Here is a 26,436-nt window from a genome sequence, read left to right as displayed (position 1 = left end):
GTGGAGTGGTGTACCATTGGGGATTGTGACTTGGTCCATCCCGTACGACTATTAAGTCGCGTATTTGATTTGAAATCTTATGATATTCCATGTTTTAGAGATTTATATTATATTTTGGGTTGTACGCCATGTTTGGGGCCTTGTGTCGGCCTGCTGAGACCCTTAGGGGCACTTTCACTATTTTTCCCCACTCTATTTGTTTTGAAAGCATGTCATCAGTCATGTTTTACCTGTTTATTGTTTAAATATGGTTTTATCACTTTATTTCTTAAAAATATGAAAACTATTTGGGCTGGGTTCCCTGTTTTACTGATGGTTCGAGTAATCGTGAGTTGATGACTGAGATAGACCGAGGGTCTGATTGTGAGGTTGATGACTGAGATAGACTGAGGGTCTGGTTGTGAGGATTATATTTCTATGGATCGGGCTGCACGCCGCAGCAATATATATATATATATATATATATATATATATATATATATATATATATATATATATATATATATATATATATATATATATATGGATCGAGCTGCACGCCGCAGCAATATGTGGGTCGGGCTACACGTTGCAGCGATATGTAGGTCGGGCTGCACGACGCAGCGATATAGCGCTTGGGCTGTAGGAGCCCCTCCAGAGTCTGCACACCCCCAGTGAACGTTGTCGATGAGATATGTGGATTGGGATGCACGCCGCAACAATATATGGATCGGGTTGCGCGCCGCAGCGGTTACTATGTGGTACCTATTGAGCGTGAGTGCTGAGTGTAAGTGCTGATTGGTAAGAGTTGAGTCACGAGTGACTGAGAGGCTAGCCCGAGGGGCGATAGATATATATACATGCACCTAAGTGATTCTTTGCCTGAGAGGCCTGTTTATGAACTTATTGATTTTTACTCCTTTTTAAGTGAGTTTCTATTGAATATGTTGATTTATTGATTGCTTTCACTCATCTTTATACCGAGCCTCTATCGAAAACATTGAATAAATATTTCTAAACAACTTTCATTTAAGTTGGGGCTTATGAGATGTTCAGAACTTAACCACTGATTTGGATTTGATATTTCTACTGAGATTTTCTTATTATGAGGTATTTATGACTCCTATTTTGCCCGAGGGGCCGATTATGGTTTTCATCTCCTTTATTAAAAAAATGGTATTGAACCCCTACTGAAACCGTTGGAAGGTATTTTTAAATAATTTTTACCAAAAGTTGGATTTTAAACGAGACGATTGACTCGTACTCTGATTTGAAAGCCTGTTGTACTTATTGAGTTTAACATAAATGTGGATTCATTATTTCCTATTGGTCAGTCTTTAATTACTCTTATTACTTACTGGGTTGGAGTACTCACATTACTCCCTGCACTTCGTATGTAGATTCAGGTATTTCTGAACCCGGTAGCGGGTGTTGGATGCTCATACGCGGAGTCATCAGGGTTAGCAAGATGGTTGCACGACGTTCGCAACACTACTTCATTCCTCTCATTTCATTTCTGTACTTAGTACACTTTGACTGTTTTGTAGTATTCAGACCTTGGTAGATGCTCATGGCTAGTGACACCTCGATGTCGGGCTTGTAGGTTATTTCCGCGTTGTTCATTCAGACTCATGTTATGAGATATTGTTTAATTAAAGGCTTAAAAATAACTCTTAATGATTAAGGGGTTAATATGGGTATTGTGTCGGCTGGCCTTGTCTTCACGAGAGGTGTCATCACGACCGAGCCGGTTTGGGGACGTGACAATGGTGATCCGCTCCCACTTCCACTCTGGAATCTCTATCTGCTGAAGCAACCCACCTGATCTCTGGTGCTCATACTTCACCTGCTGACAGTTGAGACACCGAGCTACAAATCCAACTATATCTTTCTTCATCCGCCTCCACCAATAGTGCTGCCTCAAATCCTGATACATGTTCGCGGCACCCGGATGAATGGAATACCGAGAGCTATGTGCCTCCTCCAGAATCATCTCCCGAAGCCCCTCAACATTGGGTACACGAATCCGACCCTGTATCCTCAATACCCCATCATCACCAATAGTCACATCCCTAGCATCACCATGCTGAACCTTGTCCTTGAGGACAAGCAAATGAGGGTCATCATACTGCCGCTCCCTGATACGATCAAATAAAGAAGACCGAGAAACCACGCAAGCTAGAACCCGACTGGGCTCCGAAAGATCCAATCTCACAAACTGGCTGGCTAAGGCCTGAATATCCATCGCCATAGGCCTCTCTGATGCTGGTAAATAAGCCAAACTCCCCAAACTCTCTGCCAGACGACTCAAAGCATTGGCCACCACATTAGCCTTGCCCGGGTGATACAAAATAGTGATATCATAGTCCTTTAGCAACTCCAACCACCTCATCTGGCGCAAATTTAGATCTTTTTGTTTGAACAAATGTTGCAAGCTCCGATGGTCAGTATAAATCTCACAAGGCACACCGTATAAGTAATGGCGCCAAATCTTCAGGGCGTGAACAATGGCAGCTAACTCAAGGTCGTGAACAGGGTAGTTCTTCTCATGTATCTTTAACTGTCTGGACGCGTAGGCAATCACCCTACCGTCCTGCATCAACACCGCTACGAGGACAACCCTCGAGGCGTCACAATAGGAACCTATAGGCAGTATCAAAATTGGGGTTGTAGTCAATGCTTTCTTGAGCTTCTGAAAGCTCGTCTCACACTCCTCCGTCCACTGAAACAGAGCACCCTTCTGGGTCAATCTGGTCATGGGGACTACAATTGATGAAAACCCATCCACAAAACGACGGTAGTAGCCAGCCAAACCAAGAAAATTGCAAATCGCGGTAGCTGAGGATGGTCTGGGCCAACTCTGTACAGCCTATATCTTCTTCGGATCCACCTGAATACCTCACTCGCTACCACGTGGCCTAAGAATGCCACTGAATCCAACCAAAACTCACATTTCGAGAATTTAGCATATAACTTCTTCTCTCTCAGAGTCTGAATTATAGTCCTCAAGTGTTGCTCATGATCTTCCTGACCCCGAGAATACACCAGAATATCATCAATAAAGATAATGATGAACGAGTCAAGATACGGTCGAAACACACTGTGCATCAAATGCATAAAGGCTGTTGGGGCATTGGTCAGCCCAAATGACATAACAAGGAACTCGTAATGACCATACCGAGTCCCGAAAGCGGTCTTCAAGATATCTGGCTCCCGAATCTTCAACTGATGGTAAATTGAGCGCAAGTCAATCTTAAAAAACACCCGTGCGCCTTGAAGTTGGTCAAACAGATCATCAATACGAGGCAAAGGATAACGGTTCTTCACTATAACCTTGTTCAACTAGCGATAATCAATACACATACGCATATAACCATCCTTCTTCTTCACAAACAAAATAGGAGGACCCCAAGGTGATACACTAGGCCGAATAAAACCCTTATCAAGCAATTCTTGTAACTGATCCTTCAACTCCTTCAACTTAGGAGGAACCATACGATACGGAGGAATAGAAATGGGCTGAGTGCCCGGCAATAGATCAATGCCAAAATCAATATCTCTATCAGGCGGCATGCCTGGAAGGTCAGCTAGAAACACATCGGGAAAATCCCGTACTACTGAAACTGAATCAACTAAAGGGGTATCAATACGGACATCTCTCACATAAGCTAAATATGCGTCACACCCCTTCTCAACCATACGCTGAGCTTTAATAAAAGAAATGACTCTACTAGGGGTGTAATTTAAGGTACCTCTCCACTCAACACATGGTACACCTGGCATAGCCAGCGTCACGGTTTTGGCGTGACAATCAAGAATAGCATAATGGGGCGGCAACCAGTCCATGCCCAAGATAATATCAAAATCGACCATACTGAGTAATAATATATCGGCTCTGGTCTCAAAACCACTAAGAGCAACCAAACACGACCAATAAACGCGGTCCACAATGAGAGAATCTCCCACAGGAGTAGAAAAATAAACAGGGGAACTCAAAGAATCCCGAGGTACACCCAAATGCGGAGCAAAATAAGAAGACACACAAGAGTAAGTGGAGCCTAAATCGAATGGAACTTATGCATCTCTATGGTAAACCATGACAATAGCTATGATGACAGAATCGGAGGCAACAACCTCGGTACGAGCATGAAGGGCATAGTATCTGGCCTGGCCTTCCCCTCTAGGTGGCTGAGCAGGTGGGGTAGCATCTGGGGCTGTAACCATAGCCTAAGAACTCTGCGGGGCACGCCATGGCTGGGAAGTCCGTGGAGGTGCACTCCTCCCAAGTCTAGGGCAAAATCTCACCATATGGCGTATATCACCACACTCAAAGCAACCTTGTGGCTGACGTGGCAGTGGGAACTGTGCGGTACGGGTAATCCAAGACCCCTGAACACCTGAAACACTGTGTGAAATCTGAGATGCAAACTGAGTTGGCTGGCCTATAAAATCTCTACCATATCGTACTCTTCCTCCAAAATAAGGACTAATGGGTCTCCCTAGTCTACGAGGTCTACTCACTCCCCTATACTCTCCCTCCTGACCTCGTCTGTCCTCTTTCTCCCGGACCCACCTGTCCTCTACTCGGTGAGAGGTCCTCACCACCCACTGAACTGGGACCATAGGTTGTGTCGCCATGACACCTTGAACCTGACCAATGGAAACTCGCTGCTCTAGAGTGGGGGCGGCGAGAATCTGGGTCCCTCCCCCAACCTGCTAAGTAGTTGGTACAACCTGAATCAATCCCCACCTGAATTAATGTACCAAACATGCTCAGGAACTGTGCTAATGTCTCCTGAAGTGCTGGAGTAGTAGTAGCAGTAGTCATGTCCGATGCCTGGGCTCTGGCTAGAATTGCTGGTGGCTCCTCAGTGGTATCTCGCGTGGGTGCTCTAGCTGCACCGCGTGCGCGTCCTCGGCCTATACCCCGGCCCCGACCTCTGACGGCTCTCGCAGAGGGCGCGGGTGTCTGATCATCTCTGGTAGCACGTGTCCTCACCATCTGTGAGAGAATGGAAGACAGAGATTTAGGTTTCGTGATGTCAAAAATCTCGCACGACAGGAAAATAAAATGAAGTGGAATTTTCCTAACGGTTACATAGCCTCTCGTAGATAAGTATAGACGTCTCTGTACCGATCAGCGAGACTTTAATAAACCGGCTTGTGATTCATGAGTCCTATGAACCTAGAGCTCTTATACCAACTTGTCACGACCCTGGTTCGCCCTCCATGAACCATCGTGATGGCACCTAGTCTCTACGACTAGGTAAGCCTAACTTTGCGGAAGATAACCAAACTTGCGGAAGTAAAACAATTTAAAAACAGAAATAAAGCAATAACAGTGTGTAAATGTGTCGCTCGGCATACACCATGTTTAACTCTCAACACCAAACATATCCAAGACCCGGAAACCCATGAATCACAAGCTAAGAAAGAAATACTACATAGCTCTAACTCCGGAATTTCTAATAAAGAACAGAAAAGTACAGAAGGGATAAATACTAAAGGCAAGAGTAGAAAGGGACTCCTTGGTCTGCGGACGCGGCAGATGTACTTTAGAGTCTCTAAGCAGTCGCCTCCCTCAACGATAGTAGGCCTGATCTGCGCTACCTGCATCTGCACATGAAAAACATGCGCAAAAGAGGCATGAGTACACCACAGCGGTACTCAGTAAGTGCCAAGCCTAACCTCGGTTGGGTAGTGACGAGGAAGCTCAGGCCCTACTAAGGTTAAATACAATATAAGGGTTAACTGTGTAGAATAAAACAGTATAGATAAGTGCAACAGTAAAAAATAACATAGAATTGACAGAGCAACAACAACTAGAACAGAGACAACACAAGCCACGAAAAAGAAATATAGCTCAACACAAAGATAACAACCGGGGCACCTTCCAAGATACCGTCCTGTAGTCCCAATCACAACTATCCAGTGGATCTCCCGGGATACCGTCTCGTAGTCCATCATATATATATGTCCGAAGGATCTCCCGGGATATCGTCCCGTAGTCCAACTATCAATGCGCGGGGGATTTACCGGAAATCTCGATCCGTAGTCCCCAAATATAAATACCAAGTACTGGGGGAATCTACTGGGTGCATTCCCGTAGTTCCATATAACTGTGCAAGGGGATCTATCGGGAATCTAACCCGCAGTCCCAAAGTAAATGTGGAGGGGGATCTATCGGGAATCTAACCCGCAGTCCCAAAGTAAACAGACAAGGGAGAGCTACCGAAATTCCACATCCGTAGTCCCAATGTAAATACACAGCGGCAGCAAGAAATATTCAGAGAAGGGAAATTTCATATTAAGGCAACAAATAATTCTAGCCTAGCATGCTGCACGGAGTTTAGGTAAACAGATTTGAACAATTAAAGCAATTAAATCACTTAGACCAGCTTTCCTAAGCTAACAACAGGTTTAATAGCACAAGTAATAAAAACAGGATAAGGAACATACTGATAAGTACTTAAAGAAAACTGGATTTTCAACAATTTGCACAAGTACGCACTCGTCACCTCACGTACAAGGCATTTCAATTACCAAATATATCAATCATAAGGAGAAAGTCTCCCACACAAGGTTAGACAAGCCACTTACCTCGAACGAGCTCAAAATCAACTTGAAACCATACTTTTGCCACGAGTATCCGACTCCAAGTGGACCAAACCTATTCAATTCAATTGTATATTATAAATAACACCTCAAGTAACTGATTCTACGATTTAATTCGAAGCTAATACACAAAATTAGGTAAAATAACCAAAACGCCCCTCGGTCCCACATCTCGGAATTGGGTAAAATTTATGTTTTCAGAATCTTCTCACTCTCATGAGTCTAACCATATCAAAATTATCCCAATCCGACGTCAAATACCCAATCAAAACCCAATCTCTTGGTCTAAGAACTTTTCCCCCAAATTCTACCAAAATTCCTAAACTAAAGGATGGATTCAAGTGAAGATTCATGGAAATTAGTCTAAATCGAGTAAGAATCACTTACCCAAGTTGTCCAGGTGAAAATCCCTTCAAAAATCATAATCTCCCAAGCTCCCAAGTCCAAAATATGAGTTAAGGTCTAAACCCTCGATTTTGGATTTTAAATTCTCTGCCCAGATGTTGTTCATTGCGATCGCAAGAAATGGCATGCGATGGCGAAGAGGAAAAATGAAGAGCTCCTGGAATGGCCTATGAGAACATGACCAGACGCACGTGATCGCAGAAGAGGAAGAAGCGGGCTTACGCGTCCGGGTCGAATCCACGCGAACACGAAGAGGAAAATGGCCTCTGAGCCACCGGCTCAGTTTCTACTATGCGAACGCGAAGAATGGGATACGAACGCGAAGAAGGAGGGAATAGACCGCCGCGATCGCAAACCAACTAATGCGATCACGTAGAACAAAATGGTCACCCTCCAGAATTACTCTACGCGAACGCGGAGGAAGGGCTGCAATTGCAGAGAAGGAAACCAGATACCAGCAGTTCAGCAATTCAACAAGTTCCAAAAATGATCCATTGATCATCCGAGACACACCCGAGGCCCCCGGGACCTCAACCAAAGATACCAACATATCCTAAAACCTCATTCAAACTTGTTCTAACCTTCGGAACGCTACAAACAACACCAAAATACCTACTTTTCATCGAATTCAAGTATAAAATTTCAAAAACTCTATAAAACACGATCAAAAAGTCTATCAAACCTCGTCTGAATGACCTGGAATTTTGCACACACATCCCAAATGACATGACGAAGCTACTGCAACTCTCGGAATTTCATTCCGACCCTCGGATCAAAATCTCACTACCGAACCGAAAACTTCCAAAATTCAATCTTCGGCATTTCAAGCCTAAATCAGCTACAGACCTCCAAACCACTATCCGAACACGCTCCTAATCCCAAATCACCCAACAGAGCTAACAGAACTATTAGATTTCTATTCTGAGGTCGTCTTCACACTGTTCCAACTACGGTCAATTTTCCAACACTTAAGCTCTCATTTAGGGACTATGTGTCCCAAAACTCTCCGAAACTCAAAACCGAACATCCCGGCGAATCAAATTAGCAGAATTAAACTTAGGAAAAGCAGTTAATAGGGGATCGGGGCGTTAATTCTTAAGACGGCCGGCCGGGTCGTCACACTAATTGATAGTTTCTATAGCAATTTTCATGTGTAACAAAAGTATATTTTTTTTTAAAAAAAAAAGGTATGACATGAAATATTTTTTTTTTAAATGTAAACAAATTATTTCAAAATGGGATTATCTTTTAAAATATTTTGTAATTTTTTAAAAAAAAGGATAAGATATTTTTGAATTTTAATAGAGTTTTTAAATTATTATTATAGAAGTCATATCATGGATAAAATTAAGAAACCAAAATCTTATGGAATATTTACATAAATATCTGGCCAGATTTATTGTTTACTTTTTATAGCTAATATCCATAGATGATATATTGGCAACACACGATTATACACATATTATATGGATTATATATAAATTACACATTCTTCAATTTTTTCATTTAAGTGGTAAGGCGATCACTTATTTTGGTTGATTAGATAAAGCCAAAAGAAAAATATGAAGAATTTCAACTAAAGACTAAAAATATAAATAAAATTCTTATGTAGACAATTTCTATTTAAACTCGTCCTTTTATAGAGAAATAAATTATTTCTTTGTAAATAAAAAAGAAAAAAGAAAGACATAAAAAATAAGATAAAAGAAAATAAATATAGAAAAAATGTATGTGAAATCTAAAAACCAGAAATAAGAGATGACAACAAATTTCTTCTTATGTTTCATCTGTGTTAAGTATAAAAAATTTGGAAGTTGATATCATCGATTTTAAATATTTTTTTCAACTCAGATTCATAGATTATAAGACAAGGATATCTTAAAATATTTTTTTTATTTACATTGTGTGGCATTTTTAAAAAATCACTATTACTAACAAATTGATATGATATCTAAATTTGAATATAAATGCAATTTCAGTAGTTTGTATTGAGGTTAAGCTAAGTATGATTTCGAGAAAAAACTACTTGGCAATTTCAAGGCAATATATGCAATATTATATAATAACAATCAACTAAGGTTATTTATATATCATTCAAATAACACGGATATTTAATATGGTTAATGTCAAATATCAAAATGGAGTCATACTGGAAAACAAAAATTTACTGGCTAAACAATTTTTTAAATTTTTAGATAGCCAACTAAAATGGGTTTTGAATTAAGGATAATATTTCACTTACATTATTATAAAATAAATTATTATTCAAAAGTAATAGTTTAGAAACTGAAATTTTAAAATAGAAATAATTTTTAAAAGATATCAACACACAAAATAAGAGTTCAAGTAGTAATAAAAGAGTCAAGTCGTATCCAAAGAGTCCTTCATAATCTCAACATTTGATTGTTTGTCATAGATATGAGTTATTATTTTGCTTCCCGACTAATTTTAGGATCCAATAACACCGGCGAGAATGGTATCAAAAAAAAAATAGAATTATATCCAGAATTTGAAAAATGATTAATCTTTTTCATGTAGTGTTTCTTAATTAATATTCAATGATTATCTATATTTAATAGAGAAAATTTAAGTTTTAAGATTATTTTCATATAATCCAAATAACTCAAATATATTATATGGTTAGTGTCCGCGCATTCGCGCGAGTGATAATACTAGTAGAAATGCAAATGACCAAAATATATTAGCTTCATGTCATGGAGATTTATATATAAAAGACATAACGACTAGAGATCCTTATATTTTTTTCAATGCTAGTCTATATATTATTGTTCTTTCTATACTAATGTATAAATCAGTTGTGGACCGAAAAAATGCAATTTTCTTTCTTATAATTCTTAATAAGTTTTCAACCCATGATTAGATTGAAGAATATTACCTAATAATCAGATTCAGGCCAAAATATCCGATTTCATACTTCAAATTCTTCGGTGACCGATATGTTATAGTTGTAACTACTAATTCAAAACGGATGACAGCAACGAAAGGTATATAAGTTCGATTCCTAAACTAGATTCATGAAGATCTTGTACCAAAAAAAAAGAAGAAAGGCAATTATTCCCTTCATTTTCTTTTATGTGATTCTATTTGACTGACTAAGAAAGAAAAGAAAAATTAAAATTTGTGACGTTAAACATATCATAAAATTTAATTAGTATGTGTAGCCATAAAATTAATTGGGTTATCGCTAAGGGTAAAATAAAACATTTAAATTAGATTTTTTTTTTCAAATTTAGAGGGAGTAATACTTTTTGAATCATGCTCCCCATGAAGTTAATCCACATTCCATGACGTATTCGTAGGATTACGATAGCTAGGGAAAAAAAAAATTTAGCACTCTTTTACTTGCAACTTGCAAGTATATCTATTAAGAAAAACACTAAATATAGATAAATATTTTATAATTCAATTATTCTATTAAATTGAGATTATTATAGGAATTCATAAACTTTTAATTCTGAATCCACCTCCAATATCAATTTGCGTATCGTGATTTATATCTAGAAAGTAGACTAGCAAATATTCACCCTTTATCGACTCATCCTGTCTCTTTATTTTTTTTATTTTTTGGTCTAAGAGACATGGTTAGGGTTTTCCCTTTATCCCATTTACACGACCACTAAAGGAGAACTTTTGGACAATAACACATCCTTTTATTTTTTGGCGAAGAAAATTTTTTATTTCATCACCACAAATCTGTTACAAGCTTTTTCCTCAGTACTTTCCTTTTCCTCCTATTTTTTCTATATACATATATATTAAGCTATGTATTCAAAACATTTCTTCCTATCTATCTGTTCTTCTATTTCTGCATGATCTTCTCAATCCATTCTCTTTCTTGAATACTTGTCTTGCTCTTCAAATAGGTGATCTTCCTCATTCTGCATTCTTGCTTTATCTGCCTTACAATGTATGTAGTTATAGGTAGTTTGAAATCCCATACAACAGTATTTCTTGCTTTCCATATCCAGTACACCAAGGCAGCCAATATAGTAGTGGCAACTTCCCTGCATCTTCTCCCTTTAAGTAGTCTGGTTACTCATCTCCAGATCCTGGTTATCTCTGTATTTTGTATGCCTATGTTCATCCACTGTAAGCATTGGTGTGAATATACACATTCAAAGAATAAATGTTGGGTGGTTTCCTCTTCTATTTCACATATTAGGCATCTATCTTCTTGGCTAATGCCCATGTTGTACAATCTGGACTTTGTCAGCAGCCTTTGATGCATAGTGATCCAGCAAATAAAGTTATGCTTGGGTAGGTTCATGCTATTCCATATCCATCTTCTCCATGTCCAGCTCTCTTTTTCCCCCATTCTCCATATGTATCCTCCCTTTATTGTGTACTTTTAATTGGCATTGCTCCATAAGTTCTGATTATAGCCTGGAGCAAATATTTCCTTGATTCTACATATTTTCTTCCAATACCAGCTAACATCAGTGGGGCATCTGTACTGCCCCAAATCCTTCTCCTTTAAGTAGATAGTGTTGATCTATTTCACCCATAGGTTATCAACTTTTGGGGTAATATTCCATACATATTTTGCAACAGCAGCTTCATTCCATTTTATTATATCTGTTATCGCCAATCCTCCTTCATGTTTTGCCCTGTACACTAGATCCCATGCCACTATGGGTGATTTATGTGTGACAGGTTTCCCATCCCAGATGAAATTTCTACACGTAGCAGTTATCCCTTTCAGCACCTGCTTTGGGAGTAAAAATAAGGTTGACCAGTAGCTGTGAATGTGAAGTAGTACTGAATTCACTAGTTGCACCCTTCCTGCATAAGACAAATGTCTTGTACCCCACCCTTTGATTCTAGCTGTTATCTTATCTATAAGTATTTCACAATCCATTTTAGATAGTCTCTTAGCTGATATAGGCACACCAAGGTACCTGAATGGCAGATTTCCTTTCTGATATCCTGTCATGTCTATCAAATCCTTCTGGTGCTGGTTTTGCATATTGACACTGAAGATGTTTGACTTGTTTGCATTTGTAGTTAGGCTTGAAGTTTCTGAGAATGTTTTCAAGCCCCTCAATAGTAATAGCACTGATTGAAAGGTTCATTTACTGAATAGTAGTACATCATCTGCAAAGCATAAATGATTCAACTTCAAGTGTTTGCATTTAGTGTGATATTCAAATCCCACCTGCTCTGTAACTATGTTCATTATACTTGTGAAATATTCCATGCAAATGACAAAGATCATTGGGGATATAGGGTCCCTTTGTCTAAGTCCTCTTTCCCCTTTTATGTTCCCATATAAACCTCCATTGATTGCAATTGCATACTGCACTATAGTGATGCATGTCATAGTCCATTTGATAAATTGCTGAGGGAATTTCAGTGCATGCAACATTTTAGTTACAAACTCTCATTCTACTGTGTCGTAAGCTTTCCTCAAGTCTATTTTTATCAGGCAGCTACTTGTGGTTTGTTTCCTATTATACAATCTTACCAAGTCTTGACATATTAGTATGTTCTGAGCTATGGTTCTTCCAGCCATAAAGGCACATTGATTGGGGGATATGATATCTGGCAGGACTTTCTTCAACCTGTTTGCTAACATCTTGGATATTACTTTATAGATTGTATTGCAGCAAGCTATAGGTCTGTAGTCTGTTACTGTGTTTGCGTGATCTGATTTTGGTACTAGAGTCAATACAATGCTATTCCATGCCCTCAATAATTTCCCTGTTTTAAAAAACTCCATTATTCCTGCTTCAAGATCCTCTTTAACTATTTCCCAGCAATCCTTGAAAAACTGGCTTCCATAGCCATCTGGTCCAGGTGCTTTATCTTCATCTATCTCCCATAAAGCTTGTTTAATTTCATCTATTGTAAACTCCTCAACCAACATACATCTTTGTTCCTTTGAGACTACAGGTCCTTTTTTAAAAGTAGCACTGCATATCCTACTTCTATTCTCAGTTTTAGTGGCAAGTAGAGTAGAGTAATATTTCATAAAAGCATCAGTAATCCCCTCTATATCATTTCTTGTTCTCCCTTCAGTGTCTTTTATAGTGAAAATTCTGTTAGCATTTCTTCTAGCTTTTAGCATGCTATGAAAAAACTTTGCGTTCATATCCCCTGAGTTCAGCCAATGCATTTTACACTTCTGCTTTAGGTACCGGTTCCGTGTCAGATTCCAGTATGAATATTATTTAGCTAGCCTTGCCTCTTCTTCAATCAACCTTATATTTAAAGGATCTTTCTGTAGTTTCTTTTGGCACTCCTCTAGCTCTATTTTTGCCTACACATCTTTCCCTTATACATCACCAAATTGAGTTCTTCTTATTCCTTGCAGAGTGGCTTTCAGTCTATTCAGCTTCCCCACCAATCTATACTGCTTAGTACCTGTAATCCCCTTATTCCAGCTATATTCCACTTGTTGTTTGAAGTCAGTGGCTTGACTCCATATGTTGAAATATCTGAATCTGTACTGTCCACTTTGAGGTCCTTGATCCCAGTTAATCAGAGCTGGACAATGGTCCATGAGTCCTTCATTTCCAAAGTGAACTTCTGATCCTAGCAATTTCATCACCCAATCTCCATTAACTAGCACTCTATCAATCCTGCTGTAGACTCTACTATTGTCTCCATGTTTATTGTTCCATGTCAAAAAAGATCCAGATGATTTAAGCTCTTGTAGTGAACATCTCCCTACACACTCTTTGAATTCTTTTATTTCTGAAACTGTGATTGGACTCCCCACCCTTTCATCTCTATTCAATACATAGTTGAAATCTCCTATAACTACCCATGATTTTTTAGTGACACCATGAATTTTCTCCAACTCTTGCCATAATTGTCTTCTTAAAGCTTGGTCATTAAACCCATACACAAATGTTATCTGAAACTTGTGCTGAGTCCCTCTATGTTCTACCTCACAATGCATCATTTGTGCTGATACATCAGTGATATTTACAGAGAATATATTTGCTTTCCAAAGCACCTATATTCTTCCACCTAGATGATGATATAGATTGTGACTAAAAGACCATCCATTACAAAGATTAAGAGAAGCTAAAGATGTTTTCTGCCTCTTAATCTTTGTCTCCAGGAATCCAAACAGGCCTACCTTAGTATTGTGTAAGAACAGATTCATTTCTTTCTACTTGTCTTGCCTGTTTAGACCCCTCACATTCCAAAATCCCAATTTATCCATTTTGGAGGGGGTTTGTACCTCCCCTCCCTATTCCTGGACCCATCTCTATTTTCCTTTGTATTCCCCTCTGGTAGCTTACTGTTGAGCTGCCTTTTCCTTGTTGAGTACCTTCTCCTTGTGTAATTCCTTTAGCTTTATTTCTCCTGTCTGTCATTGTTTTCTCTCTAGCACTCTCCTCTGCAATTTGCTCTTCCCCATTATCCTCCAGTGTTGAGAAAGAGTTACTCACTGGCATGATAATCTGCTTCTGTAAAGCTTTCCCTTGTACATTCTTTGGCTTTTGTTCCATGCTTTCCCCTGCTATGGCTGGCTTTTCTTTTTGCTCATTCCTCTCCACTACCTTCCACTCTTTTCTTACTTGTTCTGCTTGTGGTTTTTGTTGTACTCTTCTACATTGTTGGTCTGTGTGCCCAAACAATTTGCATTGTTGACACATTGTAGGCTTCCATTCATACTCTATTTCCTGTTCGATTATTTGTCCCAATTCATTTTCAAACATCACTGAATCTGGATATGTTTTGTTCAAAGGAACTTCCACCATTACCCTTGCATACATGAGTTTCTCCTTTCTCGTTGTTGCTGTATCAGCCTTCACGGGTTTCCCCACCAGCCCAGCTATTTTTATTAGAGATGCTTGCCCCCAGTACTTTAGATCTAGGCCCACTAGTCGAATCCATATAGGCACCTGCTCCACTATTACATTCATTATCTCCATTCCTGGTTTCCATGGCTTAATTATCACTGGTTTTCGATTAAATATCTGCACTCCCCCTTCAATTGCCTTTGTACGCCCTTCATTACTGTAAAATCTGACCATGAATACTCCTTTTTTAATTTGAGCTACCTTATCAATTCCCAAATCCTTCCATATACGATTGAAATACCCCTCCACCACTGTTAAAGGCGGATTTGACCCAGCACAAAGCATACAACCGCAGTTTGCCAGTATTCTATTTCCTCTTTTACATCTTCCATCGTTATTTTGACATTAGCATTAGAATTCACTCCTTCTAGGTCAAATCCCTCAGTTACTGGTGTATTTCCAACTATTTTACTCCAGGATTTCAAATTTAAAGCTAGGGCTTGAGATTTACCTATTAGTTCCTCCTCTTTTCCCACTTTGTCCGCCCATGATTGCTTCCCGCTAGACTGTGCTTGATTGCTATTGTCCTGCTGCTTAGTTGCTTGCGTAATTGATTGCGTAGCTATCGGTGTTGCCATTGGCGTTTCCTTTGATGGCCCCGTCATAGGTGTCTGCTGCAGTTCCAACGGAATTACTCCTTGTAACACATTAATGCTTCTAGTTTTCTTTGCATCTTCAGTTTGTGGAATTGCTCTCATGCCAAAATTTCTCTGCTGATTTACCGTTCCTAATTGCCCTCTCCCTCCAGTTCGTTGCTTCTTCGCCATTTCAGCCTTAGCTGAGAGAAGCTTCTAGTTTCTCCGCCGTGGATACTATTTTATGACAACACATCCTTCTTCATTTGTCTGTTGACTCTATTTTGTATCCTGCTACCGTATGGTCGTGAAAATGGGTAATACCCAGATTCAACAACTTAAAAATGAATCAAATAGTCATGGTCGAGAGAACAATCCATTTTAATATCAAAACTGATATCCTCACCACCATGTGATATAAATAATTCATTTATCTCAAGAAAATTTATGAGATTATGGAACTAAATGAACATTTCGACAAGATTTGATGCAGATTTACAAAATAATGAAAAAGCACTTCTCGTCCATCAAATGGACCGAGTGCACCTTCTACATTAAAAATATAAAACACAAAGTGTTACTATGATACAAAAGGATTTTGGGATCAAACTCAACATCTAAACGTTGAGATAAAAAATCATCTAGACAAGGCAGGGACGGGGCTAGCGTTCTAGCTATGGGTTGGCAAAACCCAATAATTTTGGCCGAGATCCTATATTTATGTTAAGAAATCCATCTGTATAAATAATATACAAAGAACCCTCAGAAACCGTAAATTCAAGATTCTAAATTCGCCTCTGAGACAAGGAAATGTTCAGACATGATTATCGTTCTCTTTGACGGCTGTCATTAAACGATAGTCGGAAAACCCACCTGGGCTTCTTTGAACTCAAACTTGACTGGTGGTGATTTTGGTTGTTGTTATTGGTAGCATCAACAAAAGCCTTCAAACGTTGTATGGCGAGGTTTAGCGTATCTTCGGACATGTTAGCGAAACATGCACGAAACCAGCCCGGTTCTGTACAATGGCACGAGGATCCAGGGGAAATATTTAGTCCAACGTCGTACACTATTTTCTTCCATAATTCAATTTCTGCATCAAAAGTATTTGATCTTAAGAGATGTCTCATGTCAACCCAACAAAACAAGCCAGCATTGCTATCAAGGCAGCTAATTCCAGCATTTTGAAGACCTCGAACTAGCATTTCATGTCTTTTCTTGAGCCTCTTTTGATTTTCGGAGATATACATTTTTGTGAATTTTTTGTCAGAAAGCATGGCCGAGAGAAGGTACTGAGTTTGGGATGAAATTAATCCGAAACTGGACATTTTGGTGGCGGCGGCAACAACTAATTCGTCGTTGGAATAAATGGCACCAATTCGAAATCCTGGGAGACCTAAATCTTTTGAAAGGCTATAGACAATGTGAACTCGATCCCATATTTTGGAGTTCATATAGTTGTTTTCTATTAGTATTTCCACGACACTAACGAAGCTAGGCGAGTTAAAAACAGCGCCAGAATAGATTTCGTCGCTAATAAGATGGATGTCTTTTGTAGAAATGAAGGTTAAAAGGAGTTGAATTTCTTGTTTGCTTAATGTTGTGCCCAATGGGTTTGAAGGGTTTGTCACTAAAACACCTTTCACTCTAAGGTTTCGTCTTTTGGCTTCTTGGTAAGCTTCTTCAAGAGCAGATTCTGTTATTCTAAAGCCATTTGAACTTGTGCATTGTATTGGCACAATCTCAGCCCCCGTTCTCCATTTCAGATCTCTATCAAATCTGCACAACACAATACAATAGTACCATAGTTAGTAAAAAACATAGTTTTCATTTTAGCAAAAGAGATGTTAATACATTAGTTAGTAGTATAGTAAAATCTACGTTAGAAGCAAAAGGATTAACGTAACGTACCCAGGGTAGTATGGAGTGGGAAGGAAAAAAGCATCGCCGTGATCGGCGAGACAAAACATGAGTGTCTCATTTGCAGAAGTAGCGCCGGCTGTTAGTACAAGCTTGTTTGAATCAAAGCTCACTTTGTTCCCTCTTATTTCTGCCATGAATTGAACCAATGCCTGCATATGGTAAACATAACAATGTAAGACTATTATGTAAAAGATACATGCACACTTAATTAATGTAATATTTAAATTAATTAGTGGAATATAGACGTACCTTTTTTAAAGCTGGAAGGCCGTGATAATCTTGAAATAGGGCAAGCTCTCTAAATATTGACTCTCCATTTCTCTTAAATCCAGCTGCATCTGGGTTTTGAGCAAGCCATGACTCTAGTAAATCGAAAGAGAGCTGCACATCAAAACGTCCACGTAAATTCCAAGTCAAAACAAGAACTAAATGCATAAATTGAAAAATTAATGCGTTACTGTTATGTAACCTGATTCTCTGCAAGACCCATCTGGATTATTCCTTTAGGGTTACGAGTTTCATCGTATGGGTTCTTCTCGTACTCTTGCCATCCTAGGAAGTATGAAGAATCTTGTCCGTGCGAGTTACACATGACTTTCTTCGATAGGAGCTTCATATTTTCTGATGTTTTTGTCTTTGAAATCTCACAACTTCAAGCAAATGTGCCAAGAAATAAAAGGCCAACAAGAATTATTAGGCCAAGCAATAAGTAAGCACTTGAAAAATATTTGTTTGAGAGACAGAAAATAGTACAAAGAAGAATGAAGGGTTGTATTTGAATGGTATGTTGCTAGGTGCTAGATATCCGGGTGAGCTATACATATATAGGAGTTTAGTAACAAAGAAACAACGTATCAGCAATTAATTACTCACCATATTTTTCAAACTTTGACTCAGCCGTTTTTGTTTTTTTGTTCCTTTATTATGAAACAATCAATTACTAGTAATTTAAGTACATGTGCTGGGATATGTATAATAATTTAACGCGCTTTTATATCGTTTTATTGAACGTTAGGGACATTTGGGGTTCAATTGTCCCTGCTTGTCCAAGGGTTTAACGAGAAAGTGGAACTAATGTCCCCATCCATATATATTTTTCCTATACTTGTTAAAAAAAACACTTGGAAAAAGATAATGTTGCCGATGTTAATTAGTGTGCTACTAGTACTACTCTAAATTAACATAAGAAAAGTAATAGTACTCTTATTTTCTATTTTATATAATATTATTACTAACTAAGAATAAATTTGTCTCTATTATATATTCCTCTGTCCCAATTTAATGTATATTCTTTTGTTTTTAGTGTGTCTGGAGAAAAATGTCATGCTCCTTATTTTTTTTTAAAAAAAATTAAACTTTAAATTTTTCATTTTACATTCACACCCACACAAATGTTTATGGCTTATTTTAGATTACAAGTTTAAAAAATCTTACTTTTAAACTTGGATTAGCATCACAATATTCATCAATAAGTACTTAAAATATTTTTCCGACTCATAGGAATAGTGTTTCTTATATAAGTTATAATAATAATTAGTTATTAATTTTCTGTGAGAAATCGATGTTTGAAAGGAATATCGATTATGGTATTTGAAATATTTTTACTCTTTTCGGGTGAACAAAATATGTAACTTAATAATGTCGACAAGCAAATGAAGAAGACAACCATGGGCACACATATAAAAAATTCCATCCAAAAGTAAAGACCAGTGGCTGTGCCCGTGCTCCATTTGTTCCCTCCTATTGTCCCACATCTCCTCGCTATGTGTCGGCCACTCAATCTTTTCTTGTCCTCAGGTTGCATTGGGCGAAAAACAAGTTGTTTTCTTAATTAATTCTAAATTATATTTTTCCACATGGTAGTTTCTTATTTCTAATTATTTGAGTGAAATAGCCTATAAAATAATGAGTTCAAGTCAACCTCCGGTTTCTAATAGCTTGGCATTTCGCATTAGTGAAAATTAAAGAATTACAAAAATAAAATTATGCATAAGTTTAATTTGGTTTGCACAGAAGGAGCATTCACACTGCTTAATGCGCTTAGACCCAATTCACATTTCTGAAAACAGCTCAACTATTCAAGATAGAGAAAATCTGCAATTCTTATAGCACAATTTAGTTTTATTTATTAGTGGGGCCGTTTGGTTTAAACAAGTGAGGAACAGTTCATGATCCAAGTCTGTAATTTTACTTATGATCGTGGAATTTTAAGTTAACCATAAAGTCAATGGTTGACTTCGAACAAACACTTATGACTCTAAAAAGTGTAACTGATATAATTAATTAATTAATTAAGGTAATAAGAAGTTGATAAAACGGAAACGCATATATATCTCATTTAATGGATTTAATTACTCGGGTGTGATTGACCAAATGAATCGTTTTTAGAATTTAATGAACAGATGCTTAAATCGTGCTTCAGTTTTGCACAACATTAAGGCAGTTTGGTAATGCATATTGTAGATCTGATTGACTGAATCAACCTTTGCCTTAAGCTTAATTAATTAAGGGAGTAGAAACGACATGATACTCAGATCTAAAACAAGGTGGTGACTGTTTTTCCTAGGATTGACTACGATTAATGTCTGGATCCATATGTAAATTTTGTGTATCTTTGATTGAAGCAGAGCATTGTGCTGTCTAAGTTCGGGATGAGAAATCTAAATTCTTACATGTATATGTTAGGGGCGGAGCTACATAATTCAAAATGATTAAACTAAATCTCCTTTATCGAAAAAATATACATGCAAATAGGGGTAAAATAAGGCCTTTTACTTTTTGTATAATGAATGAATTGCTTAATCCCTTTGACCTCCTAATCCAACACAAATGTAGCTCAAAAATTATTTTAGGCCGCACGTTATATCTCATGTGTGGTATTGTTGTATTTCTTTTAGTATCCTTGTTAGAATTGTTGGCTCTGCCGCTTCGTTCGAATTATTAGATCCGCGCGGACGAGACTTAATTTGCTTTCTTGTAATACAATCTCAATCATAATGCGATGTAACGAAAGCTTATATTTCAATATTACTGGAAAAAAACATACCAATATTTAGGTTTAAGATACTTTAAAACAGTGCATTGACAGATGTAAATACGCCAAAAACATTCACTACTAGAAATCCGGTAAAGCGACCAAAATTGGTCTGTCAAGAAAAGTGACCAAAGTTGGTCGCTAAATTGGAGAAAATAATTAAATAATTATTCTAAATACATTAGCGACCAAGGTTGGTCGCTTTTTGGTCGATAATGTGGTCAAAATGTTGACCGGACTGGTCAGACTTGCTTGGTCAAAGAAATACTGAAATTAGCGACCAACTTTGATCGCTAAAGTGGGACCCAGTTATAAAATTTTAATAATTATATTATTATTTAAAAAAATTATAAAATATAAATAAATATAATTTAAAATTAGCGACCAAAGTTGGTCGCTTACGAAAGGGGAAGCAGATAGAGACCAACTTTGGTCGCTAATCTGGGATCCAGTTATAAAATTTTAATAATTATATTATTATTTAAAAAATTATAAAATATAAATAAATATAATTCAAAATTAGCGACCAAAGTTGGTCGCTTACGAAAGGGAAGCAGATAGAGACCAACTTTGGTCGCTTATCTGGGACCCGTTCTAACGTTTAACAATTATATTATTATTTTAAATATTATATAAAATATAAATAAATGTGATTTAAATTTAGCGACCAATTTGGTCGCTAATTTTAATTTCTGGATAACTAGCGACCAAAGTTGGTCTCTTTTCAGGTCAACATTGGTCAAAATTAAAAATCACTTTTGTATTTACTATCTAAATAATATAAATGTAATCCGTTAACACTTTTGTAATACAAGGGATGAATACACTAAAATATACTCTAACATGTTATATATGTAGTTAAAGTAGTACAACGAAGCGTGTATATATATATATATATATATATATATAAGCGTGTATATATATATATATATATATGTATATATATATATATATGTAAATTGATTCATCGACTTATAACCTACTCAGATGCATCGTTGAATATTAAAAACAAAACGTCTCGACTTATATCACTTAATCTATTATAATTGATTCATCGACTTATAACCTAGTGATGAATGAATGCAATTCATTAACTCTGTTACAATACAAATAATAAATACAGTATCATGTACTATAACATGTTATATGCTATATATGTAGTTAAAGTAGCACGAAGTGTGTGTGTTATATATATACACTATAACATATACAATAACAAGTTATATATACGTTATAGTATTACAGTGAAGTGTTTGAGTGTGTCTAAATATATATATATATATATATATATATATATATATATATATATAAGAATATGAAGCGCTACGAACACAGGGTCGGGTTCTTTTAGGGATTGCTTAAATTGTAAATTGATTCATCGACTTATAACCTACTCAGATGCATCTTTGAATATTAAAAACAAAACGTCTCGACTTATATCAATTAATATGTTATAATTGATTCATCAACTTATAACATAGTGATGAATGAATGTAATTCATTAATTCTGTTATAATACAAATAATGAATACAGTAGTATATACTATAACATGATATATATGTAGTTAAAGTAGCACGAAGTATGTGTTATATATATACACACACACACTAACATATTGTCACGACCCAAAAATCCCTCCGAAGAAGTCGTGATGGCACATAGTCTCTAAACTAGGTAAGCCTAACATTAACTGAAATAACATTGACATTTGTCAACTTTAAATTCAATAACTCTTAACAATTTACAATTCCCAAAACCGGTGGTACAAGTCACAAGCCTTTCTAAGAGTAGTTATACAAAATAAGTACATCACTGTTCCGAAACAAAGGGGACAAGTAGAAATAAGTACAATTTAAGGTGACTCCGAGGACTGCGAACGCTGCAACAGGTTTACCTTGAGTCTCCACCGCAACGAACAGTTACTATCGATCAAATACCTGGATCTGTACACAAAAATATACAGAAGTGTAGTATCAGCACAACCGACCCCATGTGTTGGTAAGTGCCTAGCCTAACCTCGGCGAAGTAGTGACGAGGCTAGGACCAGACTACCAAATAAACATGTGCAATATAGCGTACAAAAATAATAGGAAGCAGATAACAATGATGGCAAAAATGACCAACCAGTGATATAAATAGCAGGCAACAGGAACACCATAAATGCTTCTCTCAACAAATAATAAATACAAGTGCAATCAATTAATCAAGTCCTTCAAATATAAATCTTTCGCCTATAAATCCTTCAAGTAATAATCTCTAAGATAATATGCTTTTCAATAAATATATTTCGAATATATTTCCTTCAAATAAGTATCTTTCAAATAAGCATCTTTCGAATATAATTCTTTCGAGTAAAGGTCACCTTGTGACGCCTCATTTCATAATCATAGATAATATAGGTCTCAACCCACTTTCATATTTTCACGGCACCTCGTGCCCACATATTTCTGTCTCATATTGCACAACAATATTCTCATATTACTCAGTTCATAGGTTCCATAACCCAATACAATTAAAAATGTTCAAGGAGCCTCATTCACTTAACATAAAGTAGAGTACAACCCCCAACCCAAATAGGAAATCAACAAGAAAAGATGAAGTAATTTTTAGAAATCATTTGATAAAGAAAATACCCGTTTCAATTAAAGTACAATATCGAATGAATCATTACCTTTAATACGAAAAATCAATAAATCAAGACATAGAAGGAATTCCCTTTTAAGTAAAGTACAACCTCAAACGGTTTAAGGAAAAATTTAGTTGAGAAATCAATTGAGTTAAAAATGTAACAATTATTGAAATTTGAAGTATTGAACATATAAAAAAATAAGGCGAGGTATTGTAAACACTATGGATTCCAACACAAAAGATCACAACAGTAAAGAGATCTAAACAGTTAATACACTTGAACTGTTAATAACAAGTAAACACATCAAACAGAAAGTGCATGGCATTACCCTTTGTGTTTTAATACTCTCTCATCAAAACAATACACGACATCACCCTTCGTGTTTTAACACTCTCTCACCAAAACAATACACGGCATCACCCTTCGTGCTTTACACTCTTCCTTACCCAAGCAACAAACACAAAGCAAATAGGGTAAGGGAATCTATAACATCGAAATAAAATCAAGTAACAACAGAAAATCAGTAAATAAACGTAAAGGACAACATAACTCAATTAGAATCAGGAAAAATCAAGGACAAGTGCACGGCATCACCCTTCGTGCTTTTACTCTCGTCCTCACCATAAGAATCAATATAAACTGCACGGCATCACCCTTCATGCTTTTACTCTCAATATAATAGGCACGGAATGGTACATCGTGTTGCACGGCATCACCCTTCGTACTTTACACTCTTTCCTCACAAATCATACACGGCATCACCCTTCGTGTTTTAACACTCTTCCTCACCCAAACAACAATTACAAGAAATAAGGGCAAGGAAATAAATGAAATTACAATAAAATCCCGGCAAGGGAACAATAGTACAACAATCAAATCCCGGCAAGGGAAACAACATCAAAACAATAACATCCTGGCAAGGGAGACAATGTCATGATTCTCTCTCTCCTTTATTCACAACTTGAGTCAATGCTCTACAATGTTCAACAATTTAATTGTCAACTTGAGCCAATGCTCAATAATGTTCAACAATTTTATTCTTAACTAGAGCCAATGCTCTACAATGTTCAACAATTCAATTTTTCAACTTGAGTCAATGCTCTATAATGTTCAACAATTCTATTTTTAACTAGAGCTAATGCTCTATAATGTCCAATTAACAATAATACTTCCGCAAGTTATATTCCTCAATAGAAATTATCATATAGAGCATATACAATACGAAACAGAGTCACATTAATCAAAGTATAAGACTCACGGGTATGCTTGTCACCAACGTATAGATACTCGTCATCATGCCTATACGTCGTACTCAACAAATAACATATAACAAATAGGACACAACTCCTAATACCTCAAGCTAAGGTTAGACCAAACACTTACCTCGCTTTGCAACCAATTCAAAATTCCAACAAGCCTTTGCCTCGCGAATTCGTCCGAAGCTTCAAATCTAGTCATAATAATTCAATATACTCAATATAAATCATACGAATTATTTCCATATGAATTTACTAATTGTTTCCGGATAAAATCCGAAATATATTTTAAAATTCAACAGTGAGACCCACATCATGAATCCCGGGAAAACTTACGAAATCCGAATACTCATTCCGATACGAGTTCAACCATACAAAAATTATCGAATTCCGACATCGGATTGGGAAAAAGAAATTCTTACCTCTTGAAGCCTTATCAACCCCTTTGATGCGATTTCAAGGTTTGGACAAGATTTTTGATGAACGAGGAACTTGAGCTTCTTACTCTCTCTAGAATTTCTCTTCCCTCTCTCTAAAAGCACCAGAAAATCCCAAAATAACAAACCCCAAACGAGTTAAATGAAATGGGGTTCGGGTCTTAAAAAACCCGTTTTTGTACTGCCGCGGCGCATGAGGTACCGCGGGGGACGGGTCGGCTGTGCAAAATATGCTCAGAAAACATTTTCTAATGCTCTCTGGATTTTCCTACAGGCACGCCGCATGGGGCGCCGCATGGGACGCCGCGGTAGTGCAAGTTTCTGAGCTGCTTTGGTAATTTGGTCATAACTTCTAGTAGGAGTGTCCGAATGACGAACGGTTTGAAGCGTTGGAAACTAGACTCAAAAAGCTTTCATTTGATAGGTTGTCCATCACATAGTTCTTTATATATATATATGTAAATATGATCATCCAAAGTGAGGTCTTGCGCGTACTCATTTGCAACTTTAGTCTATTAGGAAATTTTTCAACTTGACTTAGACTTAGGACATTCGTTAAACCCCATATCACTTATAATATGCATCGTACATTTATTATCATATCCAATTGATATCCATCATTTTATCAGTCCTCGTTTGTATACAAAATAATTAGAACACGTCAACTTTGTAATTTCGCCAAAATGTGATGAATTGCTCTACAGACTTCTAACTCCAATTCCGATCAAGTGTCTAAGTCCGAAATAATCATAAGAAGCTATTGGAACCATTAAAATTCTATTCCGGGGTTGTTTGCACAAAAGTTAAACTCCGGCCAACTCTTTTCATTCAAGCTTCCAAAACAAGAATATATTGTTCTTTCAATTAAGTCTTGAATAATTCGAAAATCAAAATCGATCGCACACGCAAGTCATAATACACGCTATGAAGCTTCTTGAGGTCTTAAGCCTCTGAACGGGACACTAATTCTTAAAACGACAAGTCGGGTCGTTACACATATACAATAACAAGTTATATATGCGTTATAGTATTACAGTGAAGTGTCTGTCTGTGTGTACATGTGTCTATATATATATATGTATATATATAAGAACATGAAACGCTAGGAACACATGGTCGGGTTCTTTTAGGGATTGCTTAAATTGTAAATTGATTCATCGACTTATAACCTACTCAGATGCATCTTTGAATATTAAAAACAAAACGTCTCGATTTATATCAATTAATATGTTATAATTGATTCATCGACTTATAACCTAGTGATGAATGAATGTAATTCATTAACTCTGTTATAATACAAATAATGAATATAGTAGCATATACTATAACATGCTATATATGTAGTTAAAGTAGCACGAAGTGTGTGTTATATATACACACACTAACATATACTATAACAAGTTATATATACGTTATAGTATTACAGTGAAGTGTCTGTGTGTGTGTCTATATATATAGAATAATATTATATTGATTTATCAATTCATTAATTATTCGTACATAGTAATGTATAAGATTGATCATCAATTACAATATAGTTTATGCATGTGTATGAAATTACTCATATACTTAAATATAACTTAAAAATTCCTTTACATACATGCTATTATAATATATTAAAAGTAATTACCTAGTTAATATAATTTTTTTTAAAGATTGTGCTTGTAGTTTTAAATTATTTATAATAATTGTAGTTAAATAAAATAAATATTTATAGCTAATAAGGCTTTTTTATAGCTTATAA

At 36.8% G+C, this 26,436-nt stretch overlaps 2 protein-coding genes across 2 annotated transcripts; both read right to left on the bottom strand.

Annotated features, from left to right (window-relative positions):
* Positions 1 to 13,294: 13,294 nt before the first annotated feature.
* On the bottom strand, positions 13,295 to 15,011 carry LOC104248390 (uncharacterized). Its single transcript, XM_009804643.1, has 2 exons — positions 14,213 to 15,011; positions 13,295 to 13,932 (listed from the first exon to the last, which is right to left on the bottom strand). The coding sequence occupies exons 1-2, from the start codon at positions 15,009 to 15,011 to the stop codon at positions 13,295 to 13,297; spliced, it is 1,437 nt and encodes a 478-aa protein (XP_009802945.1).
* Positions 15,012 to 16,236: 1,225 nt separating this feature from the next.
* LOC104248383 (1-aminocyclopropane-1-carboxylate synthase 3-like) lies at positions 16,237 to 17,951 on the bottom strand. Its single transcript, XM_009804635.2, has 4 exons — positions 17,805 to 17,951; positions 17,585 to 17,716; positions 17,324 to 17,484; positions 16,237 to 17,191 (listed from the first exon to the last, which is right to left on the bottom strand). The coding sequence occupies exons 1-4, from the start codon at positions 17,949 to 17,951 to the stop codon at positions 16,237 to 16,239; spliced, it is 1,395 nt and encodes a 464-aa protein (XP_009802937.1).
* Between the last annotated feature and the right edge of the window lie 8,485 nt (positions 17,952 to 26,436).

The sequence above is a fragment of the Nicotiana sylvestris genome, chromosome 2, assembly GCF_000393655.2.
Source record: "Nicotiana sylvestris chromosome 2, ASM39365v2, whole genome shotgun sequence".
NCBI classification, from domain to species: Eukaryota; Viridiplantae; Streptophyta; class Magnoliopsida; order Solanales; family Solanaceae; genus Nicotiana; species Nicotiana sylvestris.
This window is presented reverse-complemented; position numbering and strand designations above follow the sequence as displayed.

Coding starts and splice junctions, on each gene's coding strand:
- LOC104248390 (XM_009804643.1), bottom strand. CDS start 15,011: ATGGTCAGATTTTACAGTAATGAAGGGCGTACAAAGGCAATTGAAGGG. Junction 13,933..14,212: donor TCCAGGAATAGGGAGGGGAG/GTACAAACCCCC, acceptor CTGATGTATCAG/CACAAATGATGCATTGTGAG.
- LOC104248383 (XM_009804635.2), bottom strand. CDS start 17,951: ATGAAGCTCCTATCGAAGAAAGTCATGTGTAACTCGCACGGACAAGAT. Junction 17,717..17,804: donor TGGGTCTTGCAGAGAATCAG/GTTACATAACAG, acceptor TTTGATGTGCAG/CTCTCTTTCGATTTACTAGA. Junction 17,485..17,584: donor GCCTTCCAGCTTTAAAAAAG/GTACGTCTATAT, acceptor TACCATATGCAG/GCATTGGTTCAATTCATGGC.